Source organism: Thamnophis sirtalis, unplaced genomic scaffold (genome assembly GCF_051295495.1).
Source record: "Thamnophis sirtalis isolate CommonGarterSnake01/CBP01778 unplaced genomic scaffold, rThaSir2_p1.2 scaffold_15, whole genome shotgun sequence".
In the NCBI taxonomy this organism is placed as follows: domain Eukaryota; kingdom Metazoa; phylum Chordata; class Lepidosauria; order Squamata; family Natricidae; genus Thamnophis; species Thamnophis sirtalis.
The window spans coordinates 41641022-41666180 of NW_028261395.1; the positions used below are offsets into that span (position 1 = coordinate 41641022).

At 46.0% G+C, this 25159-nt stretch overlaps 1 protein-coding gene across 1 annotated transcript; it reads left to right on the top strand.

The window, feature by feature from the left end:
• The first annotated feature begins 588 nt into the window (after positions 1–588).
• ENO1 (enolase 1) lies at positions 589–25101 on the top strand. Its single transcript, XM_087702519.1, has 12 exons — positions 589–748; positions 6601–6694; positions 6842–6937; positions 9076–9134; positions 9737–9806; positions 13545–13678; positions 17015–17237; positions 18938–19135; positions 21878–22079; positions 22931–23039; positions 23526–23584; positions 24461–25101. Exons 2-12 carry the CDS (start codon positions 6610–6612, stop codon positions 24528–24530), a joined length of 1305 nt encoding a protein of 434 aa, XP_087558645.1. The 5' UTR covers positions 589–748; positions 6601–6609; the 3' UTR covers positions 24531–25101.
• The last annotated feature ends 58 nt before the right edge of the window (positions 25102–25159 follow it).

Here is a 25159-nt window from a genome sequence, read left to right on the forward strand (position 1 = left end):
AAGAACCAAATTAATTATAAAAAGTTTAATAATCATTAAGATTTTTATAATCTTATCCAATAATCCAAAGCTTAATAACCACATTAATAAACTGGGGGGATGTTGGACTAGGTGACCTACAAGGTCCTTTCCAACTCTGTTCATCTGTTAATTTCTTATTTATATAAAGTTTTAACGCTCCATCCACTGCACCGTTTGCAAAAGAGCTCCATTTCGGAGCTGCAAATCTTAAAAATAATTATTCCTGCGCAAGAGAATTAGTCCACTTTTCAAGGCTACCCAATACACAGCATGGAGAAAATAAAAATAAAAAATTAAACTGCAATTTCCCCTCCGCTTTACAAAATGGGTTTTCCCCCCCACCCCACCTCTCGCTAAAGGCATTGAAAAGGGAAACTAAACTGAATTAGGCCCGCCCACGCGACTGCGTAAAGGAGAAAAGTTGCCCGGGCACGTAGCGCACGCGCCAAGAGGCTGAGCCTGGCGAGAGGCCCGCCGGCCAATCGGCGGGCAGCAGGGCGGCGCGGCCGGCCAATGAGAAGCCGCAACGAGGCCATCTCATCTGCATGAACCGGGCTATAGTTTAGTGCGCGCCGGCCGCGTCTTCTTCAGTTGCCCGGGCTGCGCGAGGCGAGCAACGTTGCAGTGATTCGGTTTTTTTCTTTGATTTTTCTTTAAGAAACCCAAAACCACTATTATTACAATTTATTTCCTTAGGTGCTGCTGCAGCGCGAGAGCTTAGCCTAAGGTAAGTTGGGAAAGCGTTTGCTTTGGAGGAATATTTTGCAGCAACATTATATGCATTTCTCTATCCATTTCCTTGCAAACTGTGATTCAAGACATTTTGAAATTTCCTTTTTTGCAAGGAAAAGGAAATAGGTGTGCCTTGGGCGTCCCTTTTGCAAACACTTTCGAAGATTTGCATTTTGCTGGGGTAAAAAAGGGAACCCACAGATTTCCATTTCAAGCATTTAATTATTTTTTTTTTCAAAATAGGCATTTATTTAATATTTCTATTTAAGATTTGCACCCTGGCCCCCGGGGAAATTAGTTTCCTTAAGCGTGGGCTCCAAAGAAGCCCAACGTGACGCCCTTTTAGTTAACCCAGGACTACATGGCCTATGGTTCCCTTCCAGCTGATATAGGTAGGGGGAGGTGTATTAGTAGTCCCAACAGGTGTGGAGGGCAAGAATGGAAAAACCTAACCTAAAATCGAAGCAAACTTGAAAAATAGGATAAAAAAATAAACTGAGCTTTCCCCCTCCATCTCTTGCAAAGAAATAGGATGCTGTAAGGCTCAAGAAAAGGAAACTTTAAAAAAAAGGATGCTTGAGATGGTTTTTGATCTGTATCTTAGGTCCTGTGGCTTGCATGGCAGTCAAAGATGGATTAGTCCCTTCTTTTGTTCAGGAGGGGAGGGCTGCAGAGAGGGGTAAAAATGGGGAGGGGCTGAGGGGTACCAAACCTGTTGTTCCTACTCCTACGCACAGAAAACGTGCAGCTTTAAAAAAAAAAGGCTCCCCCACCCCCAAACATACATGATTACTTAGTGAACAGTATATTGTCTGGGTTAATTTACTTTATACTCAGTACTTATAACAATGTCATTTATGTACACCTAGTAGAAGTAAAGTATATTTTAGTAACTATACGCATAATAGTACTTTCCCCTATGTCTAACGTTTACCTCTTGTTTTCTAATTGTGAATGAAATAAAACCCCTAGGAAAAGGGGTTCTATATCTGTAGAAAACCTGCATTTAAAAAAAAATTTGCCCCCCAAAAGGGAACCCATTTTATTTGCTTTGCTGGCCTTGGGCAAATTTTATTTTTTTATTTTCTTAAAACGTTAAGCTCTAAGCCACAGGAGGAATCTGATCTTTGGGGGGGGGGGGAGGAGGATCTCTTTTTTTGGGGGGTGGAGGGGGATGCGTGATTCTGCAAAGGCCTCTGGGCATCCTTTTCAGAAGCCATTTGCAATAGGCTGCCTTTGTAAATTGGCTGGTAGGTAGCCGAGATGCCGGCATCCTTCCTTCGCACGTGGACCGCGGGGGATCCTCCTTTAATGGGGGGGGTACCACGTGCGGACTCCTCGCTGCTCCTTTCTTAAGGCGGAAATGATGAAGAGATGGAGATGGCCCGGAGCAGCTGGAGGCGCCCCCCCCCTTCCGTGCCTTACATATTTCCATCTCTTTGAGGAGGACAAGTTGTGATTGATGAGAAGGACAGTTGCTGCATAATGCAGAAAGTTGCAGCCACATGCTCAAAAGCCGTTCAGGCTTAGCCCACTCCTCCTTTTTTTGCAAAGTGCGAGTAATTTTGTTCTTAGTAGCCGCACAGCCGAAATTTCCCCATCCTGTGGCGAGGCTTAGTCACGACAGCAGTGACGTTTAATTGCTTGGATTAGCTGGGTGCCTTAACTCTTTTAATTCTTTTCCATGCTCTTGTGCAATTGTTGAGACAACGGTGCACACACCTTTGCTTTAAAGGCTTTGCAACGGGGCCTTCCCAAATATTTAATATGCGGGGGGGGGGGGAACTCTTCCCTCCACCTCCTGGGACTGCTTGGCTCCAATACTTATAATTCCCACCCAGCATCAGGTGTGGAAAAGAGGTTCTAGATTTCCTAGAGTTGGAAGTGCTTGTATCTTCTTGGGAAAATTCAAATTGTGCTTTAATATGGAGAGAAGCAGAAGATTTGAGCATTGGTTTAAGGCAGGTTTCTCAAGGAGTTTTAAGATAGGTGGACTTCAACTCCCAGAATCCCCCAGCCAGCAAGACTGGGGGATTCTGGGAGTTGAAGTCCACTTATCTTAAAATCGGTCCGCTTGAGTCAGAAGTTGCTTTGCAACAAAGCACAGCAAATTCTCCCCTTTTAAAAAAAAAGTGCAACGGGGAGAAAGTAGTATAAATTCAGCTTGTAGCCAAGAGGCAGCATTGGAAGAAATCACCTTTCAGTAGAAAGTTAGCACCTCAGGGTTAAGGGTAACATTCTCCTGGGAAGCTGTGAAATATTGCTTTTTAAAAACTGCCTGGGTAATTTTATCCCTAGGGTAGCCCCAGATGGTCAGCTGGCGTTAAGGGAAGAGATCTCGCCAGCTTCACAAGTAGGTGTGGTATCACAGCGTGGATTTCCATTTTAGAGTTTGGCGAACATCCCAAAATAGATCCCTGAGGCTTGGAGAAGAGAATTTAAATCGGTTGAGGGGTGAAGGAAAAAAGACCAGCGGAGTACAGGAAGTTTGGACTTAGTACCACAAATGAGTCCAAAATATATGTTGTTAAGCGAGACATTAGTTAAGTGAAGCTTTTGGGCCCATTTTACAACCTTTCTTGCTAGAGTTGTTAAGTGAGTAACGGTTGTTAAGTGAATCTGGCTTGCCCATTGACTCTGGTTGCCAGAAAGTCACAAAAGAGGATCACACATCATCCCGAGACACCAAAACCCTCCTAAATGTCAACTCAGTTGCCAAGCATCCAAATTTTGATCGTGTCACCATGGGAATGCTGCAACCGTCATAAGTGCAGAGAACGGTGACAAGTCTCATTTTCCAGTGCGGTTGTAACTTTGGTCACGAAGCGAATGGCTGTAAGTCGAGAACTACTTGCCCTGCATCGTAAAAAGGGAGAGAGATTCGATGGCTTAGCTCTCAAACCACAATTGCAGTCTGGATCCCATCAAAATCAGCTGTTCCATTTTGGTCTGGATTCCCGTTCCCATCATCGCCCTTCCAGAAGGGCTGGGGATGTTGGTGACTGTAGTCCAGCAGATGGGAAGGCTTCTTCGCTAGGAGGAAGTGATTCGAATTATTTCTCGGTTCTGAGGAAAATCCGGTGCCTTTAGGCTGGGAGGAGTGAAAGAAAAGAAAAAAAAAAGCAGGAAAATTTTTCCCTCTTGGCCTTTTTTTCCGTTTGCAGAAACTGAGTCATTCCGATTCTAGAATTCATTTCCTGCAAAGTGTTTTTTTTACAGTTGCTTAAAACGCTGAGTCAGTTCGAGCAAAGACATTTGAGACACACAGGCTTGGTTTCCAAGAGGCTCCCATTTTATTCAGCCGCAGAGACGTGATATTTCTTTTATTTTTTATTTAAAAAGAAAATTCAATTTTCCCATGCGTTTTTTCAAGGCAGCAACGCTCCCTTTGAAGGTGACCTTAGCTGGATTGGCAAAGATTGGCCCGAGGGAGATGGCTTCTGTTCCGGTAAAAAAAAAAAAAACACCCGGATTTTGCGTGTTTGGAGCTGTGAAATATATTCAGTGTCGGCTCTGCAGGGCAAAAACCGGAATTGCAGCGAATGTGATGATGAGTTGTTGTTTCTCCCCCCCTCCCCCTTTCCAGGCCATTTAAATATTTTAGCTTGGGAATCGCATTGTTCTTATATTGTTCTTTTTTTTTTTTTTTGGTCTGCCTTCTTCAAATCTGACTCCGTTTAACTCCTTCCTTCTGTTGAAATATGAAAAAAAAACACGTTTATTTTTAGTCTGTCCTTCAGAGGGTCCAGAGGACACCAGCACAGCCTATTTCCTGGCTAAAATGAAATATCTTTCAGATTAATCTATGGCTATGATGGGGAACCTGTGGCATTCGTGGCACACGGAGCCCTCTCTGCGGACATCCAAGCCGTTCCCTTCCCCCCCCCCCCAGCAAACTCCTCCGCACATGCGTGCGCGCCTCCTGCCGCCCAGCTGATTTTCGGGTCTCTGCTGTGCATGCGTTTGGGGGGGGCACATGCAGAAGATGTGCGTGCATGGGGGGGTGGAGGGAATGGTGCACCCCGTTTTTGGTTCAAGAGGCTTCAGGGAGGCTTGCTAGGCCCAAAATGGGGTACGGGGAGGGGGTCATATGCGCATGCGCAGGAAGATGGGGATGCACGAGAGGGGAGGGGGTCGCACATGCGTAGGGGGCGGTGTAAAGGGGAGGGGTCATGTGCGCATTGCATTATGGGTATGCACATGTGTGTGCTTTTCGGCACACAATGAAAAAGGTTAGCCACCACTGATCGATGGGCTAGATGGGTGGGTTATTACCGCTGCAAACCCGTGCCGGCTGTGGATGATGGGAGCTGTTCTTTTTTAAAAAAACAAATAAATAAATCAATTAGCAATAGCAGTTCGACTTATATACCGCTTCATAGGGCTTTCAGCCCTCTCTAAGCGGTTTACAGAGTCAGCATATAGCCCCCACAGTCTGGGTCCTCATTTTACCCACCTCGGAAGGATGGAAGGCTGAGTCAACCTTGAACCGGTGAGATTTGAACCGCCAAACTGCAGCTAGCAGTCAGCTGAAGTGGCTGAAGTACTGCACTCTAACCACTGCGCCACCTCGGCTCAATTGATGTACTTGTTGGAAGGTTCTGCTCACAAACCCATCAGTAGTGTTAACAGTAACAGAGTTGGACGGGACCGTGGAGGTCATCTAGACCAGCCCCCTACTCACGCGGGAGACCTGTACTAGGGATTCAAACCACCGACCTTTCTGGATTGATCTGGCTGTTCACCTGAGCTGCAGCGACTCTGGGTGTGCTCCTGTTGAGGCGTCCTAAACAAAACCTTCCAGGCTGTAAAATGAAAATATAATAGAACGTCAAGGTTTTGTTCAGAAGGCTGGATTTCTATCCGGATCAAAAATAAATGCATGTGGAAATCGAGGGAGGAAAGAGAGGGGAGGTAGCTGGCTTAGTTCAGACATGGGGAGGGGGCAGTTTCTCTGCATTTTCATCACTGGTGGGAAATGTTCATTATCCTTAAGGGGAGCAAATTGGGTTTGCAAGGAAAATGGCTGTGAGGCCGTGGAGCTCTGGTGGCCCAGCTGTGGAGGGAGAGTTTGGGTCTCAAGGACAGCCAGGAATGAGCAGACGAACCATTGATTCTGCCAAGATTTAATTTTAATGCTGGAAGGAAGTCTGTCTGCATTTCTATCTTGCATGAATGAAAATTTATTCCTTCCTACCTCTCCTTCCTTCCTCCCTTTTCTCTCCTTCCTTCCTTCTTCTCTTCCTTCTTCCTTCCTTTCTCTCCTTTCTCTCCTTCCTTTCTCTCCTTCCTCCCTCCCTTTTCTCTCCTTTCTTCCTTCCTTCTCTTCCTTCTTCCTTCCTTTCTCTCCTTCCTTCTCTTTTTCTCTTCCTTCTTCCTTCCTTCCCCTCCTTTCTCTCCTTCCTTTCTCTCCTTCCTCCCTTCCTTTTCTCTCCTTCCTTCTCTTCCTTTCCCTCCTTCCTTTCCCCTCCTTCCTTCTCTTCTCTTCCTTCTTCTCCTTCCCTCCTTTCTCTTCTTCCTTTCTCCCCTTCCTCCCTTTTCTCTCCTTCCTTCACTTCCTTCCATTCTCTCCTTCCTTCCTTCTTCTCCTTCCTCTCCTTCCTTTCTCTCCTTCCTTCCACTTTCTAACTCTCTCGCTCCCCCCCCTCTCTCTCCCTTTCCCTCCCTTTGCTCTCCCCTCCCAAGTTTCTAGCCCTCTGTGTTTGCTGATTTGCCTTAGGAACCCAAAAATCTGTACTCGCTAGAAAAAGCTGCTTCACAATCCTGGCTTCCAGAATATGTGGATATGTTGGGTTTTTTTTGGGGAGGAAGTCAAAATGTTTTTTTCCCTTGTCTTTTCTCCTCCAGACCAACAACATGTCCATCCTTAAGGTCCACGCCCGTGAAATCTTCGACTCCCGTGGGAATCCCACCGTTGAAGTAGACCTCTACACCAACAAAGGTTAGCCGCCTTGGAAGAACCTGGGACCCCCTCCCCAAATATGTTCTTAAATCTCCCCCCCCTGCTTACGAGGCTGGGAAGATGGATCGCCTTCCTTCGTCAGCTCAACCAACGAGGGTCTCCTTTTCTCTCCCCCCCCCCCCCCAGGTCTCTTCCGTGCTGCTGTTCCCAGCGGAGCTTCAACTGGTATCTACGAAGCCCTAGAACTCCGTGACAATGACAAGACTCGCTTCCTGGGCAAAGGTAACCCCTTCTGGCTCCAGTGGTGGCCACGTGGTTTTCACTTGAAAGTTGTCCCTCTGCTTTACTTTGCTAGTAGTGTCCTTCAAATACAGTATTTTTTGCTCCATAAGACACACTGTCATTTTTGGCCTCCGCGCGTTCTGTTTTCAACCTCTGCGCGTCCCATTTTTGGCCTCAGCGCATCCCGTTTTTGGCCTCTGTGCGTTCTGTTTTCATCCTCCACACCTCCTGTTTTTGGCCTCCGCGCTCCTGTTTTTGGCCTCGGCGCATTCTGTTTTCAACCTCTGCACGTCCCAATCACCCCTGGTCACTGGCTAATGACCCCGTAATCCCTTGCATCAGGGTGGAGTTTGGGCAGCTGAATGGAGCTGTGTGTTTTACTGGCCAGGTGCCCTTCCTGTTGCGAATGGGGAGTTTTGTTCCACAGATATATTCTTAGTGAGCCCAGAGAGAGAGAAATATCTGCCTCTACCAAGGATCGAACTCACAGCCTCCTGACGGTGAGGCTAGAGTTCCACCTCTAGGCTGCTGTCTCTTGTCACCCTGGTTCAAGACCTATCCGTGGGGAAACTACCGTATTTTTCGGAGTATAAGATGCACCTTTTTCCCTCAAAAAAAGAGGATGAAAATCTGGGTGCGTCTTATACACTGAATACAGCATTTTTGGCCTCCTGAAACCCCGCCCCTTTTGCAAAATGGACGTGCAGAGTATGTGGGAAGCTTGCAAAGTGCTCCTGGAGGCTGGGGAGGGCAAAAAAGAGCAAAAACTGGGCCGTTTTTGCCCCCCCCCCAGCCTCCAGGAGCACTCTAAAAGCTTCCCAAAGCCTCTACATGCCCCCACTTTTTTGTGTGTGCAAAAAACGGGCGTTTTTTTGCTTGTTTTTTGCGCCCCCCCCCCCCCCGCAGCCCCCAGCAGCACTCCTAAGAGCCTCCCAAAGCTGTGTGTGCCCTCTTCATTTACCTCTTCAAAATCATGGTGCGTCTTATACTCCGGTGCGTCTTATAGTCTGAAAAATAGGATACTCTGTGTCGTAACAAAGAGGGGAAAAAATGGAGATTTCGTTCTGTTTAAGGGTTGCAAAGCTGAATTCAGAGCATCATTTTATATCGGAATTAAAAATCTCCTTCAGTATAAAGCTTTGGTTTCTTTTAACCACTTTTCCCCTAGAGTTAAAAGCCCACAATCCAGCTTTAGAGTTTGACACCCCATAACGTCAGCTAGAAACGTGAGCCAGAAACGTCACCGCAAGTTCAAAATCCCGTCATGCCATTTCGAATGTTCACTGTCGCACAGCACAAACACAGCTAAATAATCCGTTTTCTTGCCCTGCAAAAAAAATAATAAATAAAGATGGGGCTCCTTAGGTGTCCTTCAGCTTTAGAAAATTCAATTCTGTTTAGATTTGCCAAGTTAAAAGGAAGCTGGTGCCTTAAATTGTGGCTTGCAATCTACGGTTGAAGTGCCTCGCAAACCACGGTTTGGCTTGACGTCTGAAGAAACGGGAAGCCACGGTTTTAGAATGCGAACCACGGTTTGGTTTTTCGTGAAAGTCTCTGGCAGGTCCGTTGACCGTGATTGAATTCGTTCACGTTGCCCAATTCAACACTTAACCTCGGATGGAACTGTTATCAAGATACACTCTCTCTGTCCCAGGAGTCTCTCTTGCTGTACATTTCATGCGCTCTCCCTTTTCTCTCTCCCACGCATGAAGTGCTTCTTTCGTCCTCTTTTTGTGAGCGTTCATTTTTTCCCTTTCTTTCTTTCCTCTTCCGTCTCTCCTCTTTCCTCCACAAACTCGGTGCCCCCCCCCAAGGCGTCTCCAGAGCCGTTAAGTATGTTAATATGTTCCTGGCACCGGCGCTGTGCACCCAGGTAAACCGATGCACACTGGCTGGGCTGCTACCGTCTTGCATGATTCGGGGGCTGACCTCCTCGCTTCTCCGCTCTCCGCAATGGTTGCGAGAAAAGGGGCCTTTAACGACAACCAACCTGCACGCTTGGATCTCTTGGCCTTGAGGACTAGGAGACTGAAATAATGATTGCCTGCCTTTCCCAGCCCGAGTTGTCCTTTACTAACGCCTGTTTTTTCCTTGGGGAGTTTTTGGGTTTAGTGATGGATCTTGGTTGTTCCTTCCAGGTGTCTCAAAGGCTGTTGAGCATGTGAATAAAACTATCGCGCCCGCCCTGGTTAACAAGGTAGGCATGGTTTCCCCCCCCCCCCCCTTACACTAACCCTGGAGTGTAGGCTGAGCGCTGTGCAGCATGGGAAAATGTTTTTTTTTTTAATCCTTTGCACGGGTGTGTTTCTAAGAACGTCTGAAGGAGCAGAGTGCTTGGTTTGGTTCCCAGTGTGTGCATGTGCAGAGTTGCCAGACAAAGGGAACAGCTAAAGAACAGGTGTCAACTTGGGAGTAAGGCCACAGGTAGACGGTGAATGGCCCCTCCCAGAGGACATAAAAGAGGAGCAAAAGGGGAGTAGAGTTTGGAGGAAACAATTAGTTCACTTCATTGGTTCGTGCCTCTCCGAGACTCCTTGCCAGGTTTTACAGATATTGACCTGGCAGCTCCCCGCTATGGGGACTGGGGAATTCTGGGAGTTGAAGTCCCACAAGCCTAAAAGTTGCCAAGGTCTGACATCCCTATTTTAAGCTTAAGGGTTCTTGATTCATATAGTCTAATTCACAAGCTAGAATTAGAAGCCACCATGAAGCTGGGTGTGGAAGGGAGGGAAACGATCACCCAGAGATCATCAGCTAAACTACCATTGGTTCCTCCTCTTTCTCTTCCCCTCTCTGCAGAATATAAGCGTGGTGGAGCAGGAGAAGATTGACAAGCTGATGATTGACATGGATGGATCCGAGAACAAGTGTAAGTAGAAGAGGTGGAAGCCCCCTACATAAGGGGAAGGAAAATTAGTTTGAAAGTCTCTAATGATACACTAGTGGGACACAGGGGCTAAGATGCCGAGCTTGTTGATTAGAAAGGTCGGTGGTTCGAATCCCTTGCGCCCCATAACGGTGGGAGCTCCCGTGACTTGCCCCGGCTCTGTCAACCTAGCAGTTTGAAAGCACGTGAAAAATGCAAGTAGCAAAAAATAGGGACCATCTTAAGATGGGAAGGGAACAGCGTTTTGTGCGTCTTCGGGAGTTGAGTCATCCCGGCCGCATGACCACGGAGACGTCTTCGGACAGCGCTGGCTCTTTGGCTTTGAAATGGAGATGAGCACCGCCCCCTAGAGTCGGGAATGACTAGCACAGATGTGCGAGGGGAAGCTTTACCATTTTAATGAAACACTTGTGTTTTCCTGCTCCCTGACAAAATTGTCAGCAAAGAAATAAGTTACTGTTTGAAGCATTAAAAGGATTAGCAATGAGAGAGGCTGAGATTTGTCACTCAAATCCCCTATCTGCCCATCTTTGCTTTTAGTGGAAACTTGACTAGTTATTCCTTGGACTTAAATTAGTCATTTATTAGTCAACGTCTGTGGAGATTCCCAGTCATCCTGGTCATGGTTGTCCCAAAGGTGGTTTTATTTTCGAGAGCTGAAGAAACTTGGATGAGAAGCGAAACGTCTTCAAAAGAAAAACAAAAAGTCCAGTGGCCTCTTGAAAAAAAGCACCTGGATCAGGGATCAGCAGCTGGAGGCTCTGGAGCCACATGTGGCTCTTTCATCCTTCTGCTGTGGCTCCCTGTTGCCAGTCGGCTCCACAATTGATAGGGCTTTCGGTAAGGACAGGTAGAGGAAAAAGCATGCCATGCTAGGAGGAGACTCTATGGTGGGGGAACCGGACTTCTAGTTGGCAAAAGGATGCCACGCTTGGAGGAGACTCTATGGTGGGGGAACTGGACCTCCAGTCGGCTCCACAATTGATAGGGCTTTCGGTAGGGACAAGTAGAGGAAAAAGCATGCCACGCTAGGAAGAGACTCTATGGTGGGGGAACCAGACTTCTAGTTGGCAGAGGAAAAAGGATGCCATGCTAGGAGGAGACTCTATGGTGGGGGAACCGGACTTCTAGTTGGCAGAGAAAAAGGATGCCATGCTAGGAGGAGACTCTATGGTGGGAGAACCGGACTTCTAGTTGGCAGAGAAAAAAGGATGCCATGCTAGGAGGAGACTCTATGGTGGGGGAACCGCACTTCAGTTGGCAGAGGAAAAAGGATGCAGTTTTAGGAGGAGATTCTATGGTGGGAGAACTGGACTTCTAGTTGGCAGAGAAAATGGATGCCACGGTAGGAGGAGACTCTATGGTGGGGGAACCGGACTTCCAGTCGGCTCCACAATTGATAGGGCTTTCGGTAGGGACAAGTAGAGGAAAAAGCATGCCACGCTAGGAGGAGACTCTATGGTGGGGGAACCGGACTTCTAGTTGGCAGAGAAAAAAGGATGCCATGCTAGGAGGAGACTCTATGATGGGGGAACCGCACTTCAGTTGGCAGAGGAAAAAGGATGCAGTTTTAGGAGGAGATTCTATGGTGGGAGAACCGGACTTCTAGTTGGCAGAGAAAAAAGGATGCCACGGTAGGAGGAGACTCTATGGTGGGGGAACCGGACTTCCAGTCGGCTCCACAATTGATAGGGCTTTCTGTAAGGACAGGTAGAGGAAAAAGGATGCCCTGCTAGGAGGAGACTCTATGGTGGGGGAACCAGACTTTGGGTCGGCTCCAGAATTGAACCGAGTGGGGCTGGGGGGCTTCCGGTTAGGACCTTTGTGGCTCTGAGTGTTTAAGGTTGCTGACCCCTCACCTGGATGACTGAGAATCTCCATAGATTATTTAGCTATGCACTCTTATAATGGGCACATATGAACGGATTTCCAGGGGGAAAAATGTAGACTACAAGGAACCATTTGCGCTTCAGTTTTGAGGTTCAACCTGGAAATAAGGAGGAATTTCCTGACAGTGAGAACCATCAACCCATGGAACAGAAGATGCCTTCGGAAGTTGAGGGAGCTTCATCCCTGGAGGCTTTCAAGAAGCGATGGGACAGAAACAGCGTAGGATCTACTGCTAGGACAGGGGGGGGGGGTTGGACTAGATGACCTATAAGGTCCCTTCCAACTCTGTTAATCTGAGATGCAGGCAACACAGATTTCCACAGGCAAGGGACACAGGGCAGAAAATATCCTGCAGCTTAGAAGGCATCACAGCGATTTGCAGCACTTGGGTGACCCTGAGGACACAGACAAACCTCCAAGTGGTCTCAACGGACCCTCTAAAAAGGATGCAAATGACCAGCGGTCTGCAAGGAGTATCAATCCTTCCGTTCCCCACCATCCAGTCAGAACTGAAGAAGCTTCTGGGATGAGAAGGGAAACGTCTTCAAAGAAAAAAAGTCCAAAAACAAGAAAGGGCTCTTGAAAAAAACACCTTATTTATTAATAATTATGAGTTGTAGGTAGCCCCCCCGGTTATCACCATTCATTTAATGGCTGCGTGATCGTAGTTTGCAATCTCGCCAGCTGGCCAAGTCAATGGAGGAAGCTGGATTCACGTAACAACAGCATGATTTGTTTAAACGACTGTAGTGCTCCGCTTAACGGGAAAGTTGTCATAAACTGGGGAACAAATTAACAATGTGCTTAGCAACTGAAATTTTTGTCTCTGTTGTGGTCGAGGACTCCCTGAATGATTGTTAGTTGAGGATTTAATTGGAGCCAAAGATGGGCCTGGCTACTTTTGAAAGGGACAGCGCTAGAGATAGAAAAAGGAAAAATTATTCTAGCCCCCAAACAGCGTAATTCTGCTCGTTTTAATTTTAAAACGAGCCATGATGACATAGTTGTTACATGTAGTACTGCAGGCTACTTCTGCTGACTGCCAGCTGCCTGCAGTTTTGGCAGTTCGAATCTCACTAGGCTCAAGATTGACTCGGCCTTCCATCCTTCCGAGGTTGGTAGAAAGAGGACCCAGATTGTGAGGGCCATAGGCTGGCTCTGTAAACCGCTTGGAGAGGGCTGTAAGGCACTGTGAAGCAGGATGTAAGTCTTAAGTACTCTTCCTTTAGCTTCCTTCCTTCCTTCCCAGTGGATAGAATGCAGTATTGCAGGCTAACTCCGCCCACTGCCAGCGGTTCGATCCGGACCGACTGACTCAAGGTTGATTCAGCCTTCCGTCCTTCCGACATTGGTAAAATGAGCACTCAGATTGTAGGGGGCAAGAGGCTGACTCTGTAAACAGCTTAGAGAGGGCTGTAAAGCACTGGTAAAGTGTTATATAAGTGCTATTGCGAAGGAAGGAAGGAAGGAAGGAAGGAAGGAAGGAAGGAAGGAAGGAGCTGTGGTGGCACAGTGGTTAGAATGCAGTATTGCAGGCTAACTCTGCCCACTGCCAGCAGTTCGATCCTGGCTGACTGGCTCAAGACTGACTCAGCCTTCTTCTTTTCGACGTTGGTAAAATGAGGACCCAGATTGTTGGGGGCAAGAGGCTGACTCTGCAAACCGCTTAGAGGGGGCTGTAAAAGCACTGGTAAAGCAGTATACAAATCTTAAGTGCTGTTGCTAAACATGCCAGAGGCGAAAAATAATTTGAGAGGCAGCAACCTGTGTGAGAACTGGTTGCAAACAAATAATAATCCTCTTTTGTTTCTGTTTTGTTCTTGACGGCAGCTAAATTTGGAGCGAACGCAATCCTGGGTGTCTCCCTCGCGGTGTGCAAAGCTGGTGCGGCGGAGAAGGAGGTGCCTCTGTATCGCCACATCGCCGATCTTGCTGGGAATAAAGAGGTGGTTTTGCCAGTGCCGGTAAGTTTATTTTGCTGGTGCAGTTGTGGAAAGGCCGGAAATCTTTTGAGTGTGAAGGCAGGAATCCGTTAATCCTTTGTGGGGAATGAGTTTATTCATCCCTCACGAAGGATTTTATTCTCTCTCAGTCCCTTGTGGGAAGTCCCCTCCCCTCCTTTTAGGCTGTAGAATGTGGAGGTTGTGTTGGTTTTGTCATTTTTTTAAAAACAAATTCCACAGCGGCCTTGAATTTTCCTTGAAGACGCTTCGCTCCTCATCCGAGAAGATTCTTCCGTTCTTTTTTGGGGGGAAAAGTTTTTTATTTTCTATTTTCTCTTACAATTATAGGTGGACATTCACATAGTTCTTCTTTTACATTTGTCATTCTTATACATTTGTTATTCCATTTAAAAGGTCCCAATATACAATTTGGGTTGCTTTATTTACCATCCCCTCCGCCTGTTTTTCCCCTTTCTTTTCTCCCTCCCTCCTTTCTCTACTTCCTTCCTTCCTCCCCCTTCCTTCTTCCCTCACCTCTCCCATACTTCTACTCTTCCTACACTCTCTCCTTCTCTCCCTTTCACCCTCCTCTCCTTCGCTCCTCTTCTTCTCCTCCTCTCTCCCTTTCTTTTTCTGTTGTTATAGGTGTCTCTTCCCAATCTCAATTTGTGTTTTCTTGGGATGGTATTTCCGCAAACCCAAATAACAGTTTAATATCGCTTCTTATTCCCTTCCCTTCGCTAATCTATCCTAACTATGATTCCCCCCCCCAGTTAATACAATACAATACAATAGCAGAGTTGGAAGGGTCCTTGGAGGTCTTCTAGTCCAACCCCCTGCCTAGGCAGGAAACCCTATACCGTTTCAGACAATTGGCTATCCAACATCATTTTCTTCTTCTTCTTTTTAAATAGTCTTTATTGGTTATACATTTTGTTAATAAGACATACAAATACAGCTTTAAACATACACCCCCCCCCCCGCTGTGACACAGCCGTCACAGCCCAACATTTTTTTCTTCCTCATTGTTTAATGTTTAATAAATTTATATGCCGCCCAATCCTGAAGGACTCTGCGCGGCTTACATAAAAACAATTTAAAAGAATACTAAGAAATTTAAAAAAAAAGACAAGGCAAGTTAAAAAAACACAACATGCACTCAACCTTAGTGGGGCTGGACCTCATTCAAGAGGTCAACAGCCCCAGGCCTGCCAGAAAAGCCAGGTCTTAATAGACTTTCGGAAGGCCACAAGAGTGTTTAGTCTTTAACCAGCATCTTCTCGTTACAAAATTCAGGGATCTAATACAATACCCACGTTCACTTTTAGTTCCATTGTTAACAACTGCTATTTAACTTTCCCCGTTTAAGTCCCTGCTGTTCTCTTTGTCGCCCACATATACCATAGGTTCCAGCTAAGATAATGTTCCGTTTCTCCTTTGTCCCTCAGCCAACCCGTCATTCTGTCCATTTCTGCACACTCATAAATCTTTTTAATTATGGCATCTTCCAATGGTATGGTAGTAGATTTCCAAAATTGTGCATAGGTTATTCTTGCGGCCACAATTATATGTAGGCTCAAATGCCATATAGGTTTACTCATGTTTTCTGGTTTTATGCTTAGTGAAAAAGTCTCGGGTTTCCATTCCATACTTACCCCGGTAATCTCTTTTAGCCAGTTTTAAATCCTTCTCTAGTATTTCGTGGCCTCAATACAGGACCACCAAACATTCTATCCAACATCTTCTTAAAGACTTCCAGTGTTAAGGGAGTGCTGATCCTGGCGGGGAATAGAACAATAAATCCCTCCGTTCTCCACCACTCAGAACAGAAGAAGCTTCTCCAAGGAGAAGCTAAATGTCTTTCAAGGAAAAAGCGAAGAAACTCCAGTGATCTCTTGAAAAAGCACCTTGACCTGTGGGGATGACTGAGAATCCCCGCAGACAAACTCCACACCCCTTCAGTTCCTTTGCCATGTGCAACGCACCACATTCAAAAGTTGGGCGTGTGAACGGTGATAGCGATTCCCTGACACTGGCATTGTCCCATTATTTTATTTGATTTATTTTACGACGTTCGTGTTTTGGTGTGCTGGTAGGGCTTGTCTCCTAACCGTTATTGAACCTGGCCATTGCGGTCATAGGTCAGGATGGTCGTAAAGCGAGTCGCCTCGTGGCCAGCCCTTTTGTATGGCCTTCCCTTTGTGGGGGCTGTGAGTTCCATCCTCGGCAGAGGGGGTGGTATTTCTCTCTCGGTGTGCACACTTGAGAATATATCTTCGGAACAAAACTCCGCATTGGAGACAGGAAGGGCATCCGGCCATGAAACACTCAGCTTCATTCAGTTGCCCAGATTCCAACCCGCAGGGGATTATGGGAGATGAGGAGTAAGGAACTGTTCGTAAATTGAGGAATCCTTGGTAAACCTCTGGGAATGGGAACGGTGCTTTACAACAGCTGTCACCCACTGGTGGTCCGTGAGAAAATTTTGGTGGTCTGCAGAAAAATTATTTGCATTTTTAATATTGCACTAAATCAGGGCTCTTCAAACTACGGCCCCTGGGATGGATACGTGCAATGAAAGCTTGTGTTGCTGCAGAGAGTCTTCCCCTTCGGGGTCTTTTTGTGTGGGTCGAAGGGGGGCAGAAATTAAACTTGGGGTCTGCTTCAGCCTCCTGGTGGGGGGCTTTAGGTGAAGGCTGGAGGGAAGAGCCGCTGGTGGCGAAGAGCCGGAGGGCCTCGTTCCAGTGGGGCTGCATCACGGCCTGGAACTGGCTGACCATCTCAGACCGTTGAGCCTCCAGGCACCGGTCCCTGGCCTTGCATTCCCGCAGGTCTTCCCTCTGCTTGGAAAGCTTATGCTTCTAGTCCTCAGTGAGGTGCTTCTACTGAGCCTCCCTCTCGGTCAGGTCCAATTTGAACTGAGCTGCTATGCCAACTCTTTCTCCTGGTGGCTGCTTAGCTCCAGCAACTGCTTCCTGTTAAGGCCCTAAGGAGCCTGGCCGGGCAGGTGAGGGGTGGCTGGGAGGAGCGAGTAGAGGCCAGTGAGGTTCCCCTTGACGTGACTGACATTGGGTTGGCCACGCCCACCCAGTCACATGGCCACCTAGCCACGCCCACCCAACCGGTCATTAGGCAGGTCATATTAGTGGTCCGCGGGATTTAAAGTTATGGATTTAGTGGTCCCTGAGGTCCAAAAGGTTGGTGAGCTCTGCTCTACAGGGTGTCATCCTTGGGAGGAGACAGTTTAGGCAAGATTGTTGGGAGTGTTAAGGACTAGAAGCATGAATTGGTTTTTACACTGGTTCTCTCTGGTTTGTGGGTTAAACGACTTTTGTGGGATCCTTGATGTCTCTGAAGGCTTTCAACGTGATCAACGGTGGTTCTCATGCTGGGAACAAGCTGGCCATGCAGGAGTTTATGATTCTTCCTGTCGGGGCAGAAAGCTTCAAGGAAGCCATGCGGATCGGCGCGGAAGTGTACCACAATCTGAAGAATGTCATCAAGGAGAAGTACGGCAAGGATGCCACCAACGTGGGTGACGAAGGAGGCTTTGCCCCCAACATCCTGGAGAACAAGGAAGGTAAAATCGGCTTTGCAGGGATGGCTAAGTTTTAAGCCAGTGCTTCTCAAAAAAATTAGTAAGTGGACTTCAACTCCCAGAATTCCCCCAGCCAGCATGGGTGGACTTCACACCCAGAATCCACTAAGCAGCAAAAATGGACTTCAACTCCCAGAATTCCCCCAGCCAGCATGAATGGACTTCAACTCCCAGAATTCCCCCAGCCAGCATGAATGGACTTCAACTTCCAGGATTTCCCAACCAGCATGAGTGGACTTCAACTCCCAGAATTTATAATACAATTGAGTTTAAATTATAAATTTAAAAGAGAATTTATTTCTCATGCTTGGTGGGGAATTCTGGGAGTTTAAGTCCACCTCGTTTCAACATTTGCAAAGTTTGAGAAAGACGGGGTTAAGCTGAGAATTGGGCCAGGAGGCAGGAATAGTTACAGCGGGTACAATCAAAAGCCTAACAGAGAGGGTTGATTTGGCCCCTTCCCGGAGTGATCTAGTCTGGGAAACTGATTTCGTAGAACCCAGAAACTTTCCCAGATTATTAAAGAATTGAATGGAGGTTTTCTTCCTTAAAAAAAAAAAAAGCATATGAAGAATTTCCATATCATAAAAGTTCATTCAATGGAACGACTTTCAGTTTCATTCATGAATTTTTATTTCATTTGTTTCATTCAGTTCAAAGTTCGTTTGTTTTTATTTTTTTCTTCCGTAGCCAAAAAGTGTAGAAACATAAGGTTTCTACACTTTCAAAAAAAAACCCAAAACCTTGTTTGTTCTCTGACCGAACTGGTCAAATTCACTCTGTCTGCAAATTCTGACATTTTTACAGTCCTTTCCTCCACTCTGAAATTACATTACAGCTAGTCCATGACTTAAAAGTAACTTTCAAAGTTACAACAGCACTAGAACAAGGAAGATTCATTTAACAACGGCATTACTAACCTAAGAACTGCAGTGATTCACTTAGCCTCTGGGTCAAGAAAAGGTCGTAACATGGGGCAAAACTCACTTTACGAATGTCTTGCTTAGCAGCAGGAATTTTGGGCTCAATTGTTGTAAGCTGAGAACCACCGTTCTTCTTCCGTCGCTGAATTTGGATTTCTGGGTTCAACTCCTATCCTAATCGATACTCAGGGGACAAAATTCTTGGCATCTCTTTGAGAATCACATAGCAATAGCAATATTACTTAGACTTATATACCGCTTCATAGTGCCTTTACAGCTTTAAAGCGGTTTACAGAGTCAGCCTTTTGCCCCCCAACAATCTGGGTCCTTGTTTTACCCACCTCGAAAGGACGGAAGGCTGAGTCAATCTTGAGCTGGGTGAGATTTGAACTGCTAGCAGTGGGTAGAGTTAGTCTGTAATACTGCATTCTAACCACTGGGAGGGAGGGAGGAAGGAAGGAATATGGCAATAGGTCTTAGACCTATATACTGCTTTATGGAGCTTTATATCCCTCTCTAAGTGGGTTACAAAGTCAGCCCTATTGCCCCCAACAATCTTGGTCCTCATTTCACCCACCTCGGAAGGACGGAAGGCTGAGTCAACCTTGAACCTGGTGAGATTCGAACTGCCAAAACTGCAGGCATGCCCACTTACAGCTGTTTGTGTCCTTAGGAAAGCAGATAGACCTTGATTGTTTTTTTGCTTAATTGCTTGTTAATTGGCCTTTTGCCAATTTGGTATATTATTATTATTTTTAGCTCTGGAGCTGCTGAAGAATGCCATCAGCAAGGCCGGCTACAGCGATAAGATTGTCATCGGAATGGATGTGGCGGCTTCTGAATTTTACCGCGACGGGAAGTATGACCTGGACTTCAAATCCCCAGACGATCCTAGCCGATACATCTCCCCGGATCAGCTGGCTGACCTGTACAAGAGCTTTGTCAAAAACTACCCAGGTGTGTATGCGGTGTGGCACCCTTCTCCCCATTAAGGGCACCGCAAAAGAATTCACTCTTTTCAGGAGTGACTTTCTTGGTGTGCAAAAGCAACCTTTTGAACTAAAAGGACTGTCCTTTATAATAAAGCATGTGTAAGGGGGACGCAGTGGCTCAGTGGCTAAGACGCTGAGCTGGTTGGTCGGAAAGGTAGGCAATTCAGCGGTTTGAATCCCTAGCGCCGCGTAATGGAGTGAGCTCCCGTGACTTGTGCCAGCTTCTGCCAACCTAGCAGTTTGTAAGCAGGTAAAAAATACAAGTAGAAAAATAGGAGCCACCTTTGGTGGGAGGGGAACAGCGTTCTGTGCACCTTTGGCATTGAGGCATGCCGGCCACATGACCACGGAGACGTCTTCGGACAGCGCTGGCTCTTCGGCTTTGAAACTGAGTTGAGCAGCGCCCCCTAGAGTCGGGAACGACTAGCATGTATGTGGGAGGGAAACCTTTACCTTTAGTCGCTATAACAAAACTCTGCTTTTTCTAAAGCAAAATATTAAAATGCCAGGGAGGAAGATAACCATTGCTTTGGTTTAGATCCCATTTAAAGGTTGTGTTGTAAGTAGCGCAGAATTTGTATGTGTGGGTCTGTCGGCTTGAAACTTGAAATAATAAATGCTTAAAATTTTAAAGGACCAAGGGATCAAGCAAATTAACTAGCTGGGCAAATTGAAAAAAAAAAGAGTAAAATTTAAAGAGTAGAGTAGAATTACTTTATTGGCCAGGTGTGACACACAAAGAATTTGTCTCCGGTTCATAAGCTATTTACAAGTGATAAATCTTGATCCATAATCATCAATGCAATAATAAATGGTAAGATATAAACTCGATGAGAGTATCATAGGATACTAAAGCAGCAAACGGCATAAATCATAATACAGTACTAAATGGGAGTGGTGCGGTGGCCTAGTGGTTGAGCTCTGGCCTCCCAATCAAAAGGCTGTGAGTTCGATTCTAGCTAGAGGCAGATATTTCTCACAGTGAGAATGTATTTGATGAATATAACTCCGCATTGGCGACAGGTAGGGGCATCCGGCCATGAAAACATTCTACTAGCACCATTCAGTTGCCAAGACTCCATCCCACAAGGGATTACGGGGTCATTAAAATAAGATCATGATAAATCACAATAGGATACCAAAGGATGAAGGTAGTTCTATCCCAAAACCAGGAGTTGTGCCCAGAATTGTTTAGATAAGAGGGGCAGCCACACCAATTTAATAATAATAATTAATAATAATAATAACAACAACAATATCATCTGCACAAATGCCATTAAGGCCAAAATTGAAAAATCCTCTGATGATGCCAAATGCAGACTTTGCAAAGAAGCTGATGAAACTGTTGATCACATACTCAGCTGCTGTAAAAAATCGTGCAGACTGATTATAAATTGCGGCACAATTCAGTAGCACAAATGACCCATTGGAATTTGTGCAAAAATTATAATATTAAAACAGCAACAAACTGGTGGGAACATAAGCCTAAAAAGGTCACCGAAAATCAGATGGTCAAGATCTTGTGGGATTTCCGTATACAAACGGACAAAATACTGGCGCATAATGCACCAGACATCACACTGGTTGAGAAAAATAAGGTTACAATCGTAGACATCGCAATACCAGGTGATAGCAGGGTCGACGAGAAGGAATATGAAACAATTGCAAAATACCAGGACTTAAAAATCGAAATTCAACGATTATGGCACAAACCAGCAGTGGTAATTCCAGTGGTAATTGGCACACTGGGTGCTATTCCAAAAGGAATTACATTTAAAACAGTTAAAAATTGACAAAATCACCATCAGTCAAATGTTTGGATCCACACGCATATTACGAAAATACATTATGACGTCCTAGGCCCCTGGGTGGGGCCCGACTAGTAACCTATGCCAAATCCGGCGAAACAACTGGCCACTGTGATACAATTCTGTTGTTGCGAATAATAATAATAATAATAATAATAATAATAATAATAATAATAATAATAATAATATAGTAATAATAGATTTTTGCCTTGCTGTTGCAAACAACGTGAGTGAGAAAATCCAGCTGGGTTGCAAAGCCCCTTGTGTCTATTTTCACTTCCAGCAAGTCGGATTCATATTCGGCTACATTTTGGCCAATCTCCTTGGTGGTAAATGCCAACGATAAAACATTTTATACATGTTTTCTTTGAGTGCTGCTGATCGTGTTAGTTTATAATTTGTGTCCCAAATTCTTTCCCAATCCACTAGATCTATATTATGTCCAAAATTTTGGGCCTACGTTATCATGCAACCTTTAACTACTACTTCTTCTAATGTTACTTCTAATAAATATTTGTAGATTTTCGGTATGAATTTCTTTTCCGGGCCAATTAAAATTTTATCTGTTGTAATTCTGTGTCTATTCCATATTCTTTTACATCTCTTTTGTATCTCGATTGTAATTGAAGGGATGGCCACCAATCTATCGTTATATTTTGCTCCTTTTAATTTAATTGATTTGTTGTCAAATTTCCTTGAATGTCTAAAATTTCACTGTATCTAACCGTTTTCGATAGATCTAGTGTATTGGGTGGTGTCCTGACTTCCATAGTCTGGTGCTTCTACCGCTCGGCTCAGTAGTTGCTGCCGTTTTCTGTAAAATGGGATTAAGCAAGCGCAGGGAAAAGACGGCCAATCAGCTCCATCAAAGATCCGTCTCTCTTCTCCGTCCTCCTCAGTGGTTTCCATCGAGGATCCCTTCGACCAGGACGACTGGCCAGCCTGGAAGAAGTTCACGGCCGAGGCCGGCATCCAGGTGGTGGGCGACGATCTGACGGTGACCAACCCCAAACGCATCAGCAAAGCTGTGCAGGAGAAGTCGTGCAATTGTCTTCTTCTCAAAGTCAACCAGATCGGCTCCGTCACCGAGTCGCTGCAGGCGTAAGTCTTCCCCTCCGGAGGGAAGCGGGGAGGCAGAGGCGGGATCTTGCAAATCTCGAGAGATTTCGGGAGGGGGGAAGGGGTTCATAATTGACAACGCAGGGGGTCCTCGACTTAACAGCCGTTTGTTCAGTGACCACTCAAGGCAGGGAGGGGGTGTCAAACTCAATTTCATTGAGGGCTGAATCAGGGTTGTGTTTGACCTCGTGCGGGGGGGGGAGTGGGCAGGGTGGGCGTGGTCAGGTTGACGTCACTCTTGGGGCACCAGCGCATCTGCCAGCGGAAACAGTTTCCCGAGCTCCGTTTTCGGCTGGGACATCTTCCTGTAACCCTCTGCCGGAGTAAAATGGGACAAAACTCACTTAACAAACGACTCGGAGATTTTGGGCTCAATTGTGCTCGTAACTCGAGGACTACCTGTAGTAGCTTCTGCATCTCTGGGTTTACAAGTTGCCCTCAACTTAACGGCCATGGTCTGGATCAGAATTTCCGTTACTAAGCAAGGTAGTTGTTAAATGAGGTACGCCTGATTTTAAACCCAGGCCCTTTTTGCCATGATCAAGCAAGCCCCTGCAGTTGTTAAGTGGGTCAGACGGTCGTTAAAATGAATCCAGCTTTTCGCCCGCTTTGCTTGTGGGACGCTGAAGATTGCAAGTGCTGTTGTAACTTGAACAGTCACTGTAGGTTGTAAGTTGAGGACTACTTGAATTTTTTAAAAAAGACCCAAGAGGACAAAATAGCATCGAATTCAAAGTCGGGGAAAAATAACCAGTCTCTGGTTGGGTCTTTGCTTTCTGGTTTAAAAAATCACCCTGTGGTCTCTTTTCTCTTTCCTTTTTTTTTTTTTTTAGTTGCAAGCTGGCCCAGTCCAACGGATGGGGGGTGATGGTGAGCCATCGTTCCGGAGAGACGGAAGATACCTTCATTGCGGACTTAGTGGTTGGTCTGTGCACCGGACAGGTGAGGCTTTACCTGCCCCGAAGTTCGCGGGAAGGATGTTGGAGTCGTGCATAGGCCTTAAAGGTTGCACGGAGAGAGGAAGAGCTGGAGGGAAATACCGGAAGGAACTTGAGAAGGCCGGGCAGTATTGTTTCATGTGACCCAATCATGGTTTGCGAAACAAGCTGCGATGGGGGATGCTTGTTTGGGGGCATTGACAGGGGTGTCCTGCAGCATTGAACGGCAGCCATTTTGAAGATGCCCAGACTTCAACTCCCAGAACTCCCATGGCTGGCTGGGGGATTCTGGGAGTTGAAGTCCGCGCATCTTCAAAATGGCTGCCGGCGACAAATGTTATTATTACGAGAATGAGAGTTCTGTGGCTTGTTGGAGAAACTAGTTAGATTCTGGCTAACTGGTCTTTTTTGTGACATGAAAATGACGCCATTGCTTGCGAGTTCTCGGTTCCTGTAGCTTAATATTCCTTGGTTCATTTTCTTTTCGCAGATTAAGACTGGTGCTCCTTGCCGATCCGAACGTCTAGCTAAATACAACCAACTTCTAAGGTAAAAGCTCTTTTTAATGGATAGATTTCTTCTATCCAGCATCTTCTCTTCCATCTGTGATCTGTGGCCGTAATAAAGACCCAATTGTTTTTGTTGAATTGTTCTCTAAATTCCTGGATGCCCGTAAGATTGCAAAGTTCTGTTCTATGCATCACGAGCGCTAGCAGAAGAAAAAAAATATTTTTATTTAAATATTCAACAAAATACAGAAGAAATAAAGAATTCAAAACAAGACAAAATTGAAAAAGAAAACAGAACTGTTTTTCTTTCCATCGAGTAACATTTCCTTATTTTCTGCCTTTGATCTTTATTGTCATTTTTCTATAATTTTAAAACGGTTAAACCTAATTTAATTTGAACGTTAATGTTTATAAGTTCTTTTATTTATCAGTTGTATTCAATTGTCCCCTGCCAGAGCCCATCTTTTGAGGGAGATGGGTAGTTTAGAAATACAAAACATAAATAAATAGAAATTATTTCCCATTTTAATTTTTCCCCTTCCTGAATGTAGGCAGGTTAATGAGAATAGGAGTCCTAACAATTCCGCAGGAAGTGACGTAATGCTGGGGAATTCTGGGAGTTGAAGTCCACCTGGTTTAAACTGGCCAAGGTGGAGAAACATTGCTAAATTGTCAATGTACCTTGTTTGGGGGACTGCAATGATCCCCCCCCACCTTATATTTTACTGGTAGTCCACAACTGCGTCCTTAACAATTGCATCGATTCGCTGGAAGGTCGTAAAACAAGGCAGGATTCACTGTCACTGGCTTAGCTGCAGAGATATGGGGCTCCATTGTGGCCATATGTTGAGGACTTTGTGCATTTTCTGCTGGGTTTTCAAAATGTTTTTCTTCATTGTTGTTTTTCCTCCTCCAGAATTGAAGAGGAGCTGGGGAGCAAGGCTCGTTTTGCCGGCCGGAATTTCAGGAACCCCCGAGTCAACTAAAGGAAACGAGGCTGTCCCTGGACGAGGCTCATTAGGAGGAAGACCCTTAGTCCCCTCTCCCCTTTATTAGCGCCTGCGTTCGTAGCAAAGGAAGGGCAGCTGACGGAAATGGTTCGATGTTTGCAATCCTGTAATGCTTCTCTCCCTCCGCCTGCCCCCCCCCCCATGCCTCCTTTCTCTAGAGCGGTTGCTTTCAAGAAACATGGGGGTGCTTGTGGGTGGAGTGTGTGGGGTGGGGTGGGGATCAAGGCAGGACGGTTCGCTCGTCATCTCATCGCTGGGACCTGGGAGTGGAGACATTCCCCCCCCCCCGCCTCCGAATTATACTGTAAACCATTTTTTTTTTGCTGCCTTTGCTTGAGATGCCGAGTCGTTTTTTTCTTTTTTCTCACTTTGCTGCTCTCCTCTTATCCTCAACTCCTATCTCCCCCTCCCCACTCCTCTTTAGTGTATGAAAAAGATTTGCAAAGCCATCTGAGCTACCTGTTCACACACAGAAAAGAAGGGGGAAAAAACCCACCACCACCTCAGAAATTATCTTGTGAGGCAAATAAAAAAACACAGAAACGCTTGTGTTTTGTTGATGTGTTCTTCCTTGGGGGGGTGGGTGGGGGGGTGAGATGAGGAAA